The 1483-nt window shown below is 39.6% G+C and overlaps 1 protein-coding gene across 1 annotated transcript in view; it reads left to right on the top strand.

Moving 5' to 3' along the window:
- VEZF1 (vascular endothelial zinc finger 1) overlaps nt 1–1157 on the top strand; it is a gene marked incomplete at its 5' end in the record, with an annotated part of 7374 nt that extends 6217 nt beyond the window's left edge. The window contains 2 exons of the mRNA XM_008943191.1: nt 288–332; nt 692–1157. Coding sequence (XP_008941439.1) covers nt 288–332; nt 692–1119 — 473 coding nt within the window. The remainder of the gene's footprint in view (nt 1–287; nt 333–691) is intronic.
- Nucleotides 1158–1483: the final 326 nt, after the last annotated feature.

Below are 1483 nucleotides of genomic sequence, written 5' to 3'. Positions count from 1 at the left end.
TACTGCAAAACAGGGTAAAAAAAAAAAAAAACTAAACCCAACAAAACCCCCTGAACCCAAAACCCCACAAACCAAAGCAACTCAGTGTGCAGCTGTAGCTCGTGTGAAAGCTGAGGAGATAATGGGGCTTGAAAGATGTACTGACTGGGTAGCCTTGAAAATTGCTAAGAAGTATTGTGATCCGTGGAACTATTGAGTAGCACTAATTAAGACTGAAATAAGCAGGTAAATATTGAAACGAGCTTTGCTTATCAGTCCCTAATAATGACTTTTTAAAACCTTCACAGAATGTCAGTTCACCTTTGAGAAGGCTATAGAGTACGTACCATTCGGTATGTACACTCTCTCCTCTATTTATAATGTTCCTCTTGGGAGGATTTTTTTGATTGTACAGTACTGTTTTTATGAACATCAAAACCCTCTTTATAAGACGATCTCGCTTGACTTCTCAGGAAAAAAGTATTGAATTGAAATGAACTGCATGAGAGTTTGTATTTCTCCTAGGCTGTAAAATGTTAACAGTTTTAACTTACTAATAATTCCTAAAGAAAATGATACCAGAATTTGTACTTGTTCTTGTTCGGTTTTGGTTTTTGTTTTTTTGTTTTTGTTCTTTTTTTTTCTTTTTAAAATCTTGTCCATGGTTTTTTATGTGTTAAAAACTTTTTGTCTTTTTATGTCTCATTTTTAGAAGCTGCTAACTTGTGCCAAACCTCCACTGCTGCTACTACGCCTGTGACTCTTACTACTCCATTCAATATAACGTCCTCTGTGGCTTCTGGGACTATCACAAACCCAGTCACAGTGGCAGCTGCAATGAGCATGAGAAGTCCAGTAAATGTATCAAGTGCAGTTAATATATCCAGTCCGATGAACTTAGGGCATCCTGTCACTATAACCAGCCCACTGTCCATGACCTCTCCCCTCACGCTCACCACCCCGGTGAACCTGCCCACGCCGGTCACGGCTCCAGTGAACATAGCGCACCCGGTCACCATCACCTCCCCCATGAACCTGCCCACGCCCATGACGCTGGCCGGGCCCCTCAACATCGCCATGAGGCCGGTGGAGAGCATGCCCTTCCTGCCCCAGGCCTTGCCCACCTCTCCTCCCTGGTAAAGAACTTCTAAACAGTATTAAAAAGGATTAAAACGGAATCCTTACCAGCAGTTTTTTTTTTTTTTTTTTTAGTTTTTTTTTTTCTTTTTTTTTGGGTTTTGTTTGGTTGGGTTTTTGTTTTGTTTTCTTTTTGTTTCGTTTTGTTTCGTTTGAGTTAAAAATAATAAATTCAGGCTAAGACACTGGGGCAACGTGCACCATCAGAGACCATAGTAGCATCTTCCCCTGTTGATTTGGCTCATATGGTTCAAACTTGAGTTTCACTGGAGCACTTCATTTAAAGTAAGTTTTACCTTTTAGCTGACTGATGCTTAATTAGAGCAGATACTTATTTGCCAGAGTTTTAAAAAAAAAAAAAAAAAAA

The sequence above is a fragment of the Merops nubicus genome, unplaced genomic scaffold (genome assembly GCF_000691845.1).
Source record: "Merops nubicus isolate BGI_N331 unplaced genomic scaffold, ASM69184v1 scaffold33156, whole genome shotgun sequence".
NCBI classification, from domain to species: Eukaryota; Metazoa; Chordata; class Aves; order Coraciiformes; family Meropidae; genus Merops; species Merops nubicus.
The sequence above is the reverse complement of the archived record's forward strand: the minus strand, read 5'-3'. Positions and strand labels throughout refer to the sequence as shown.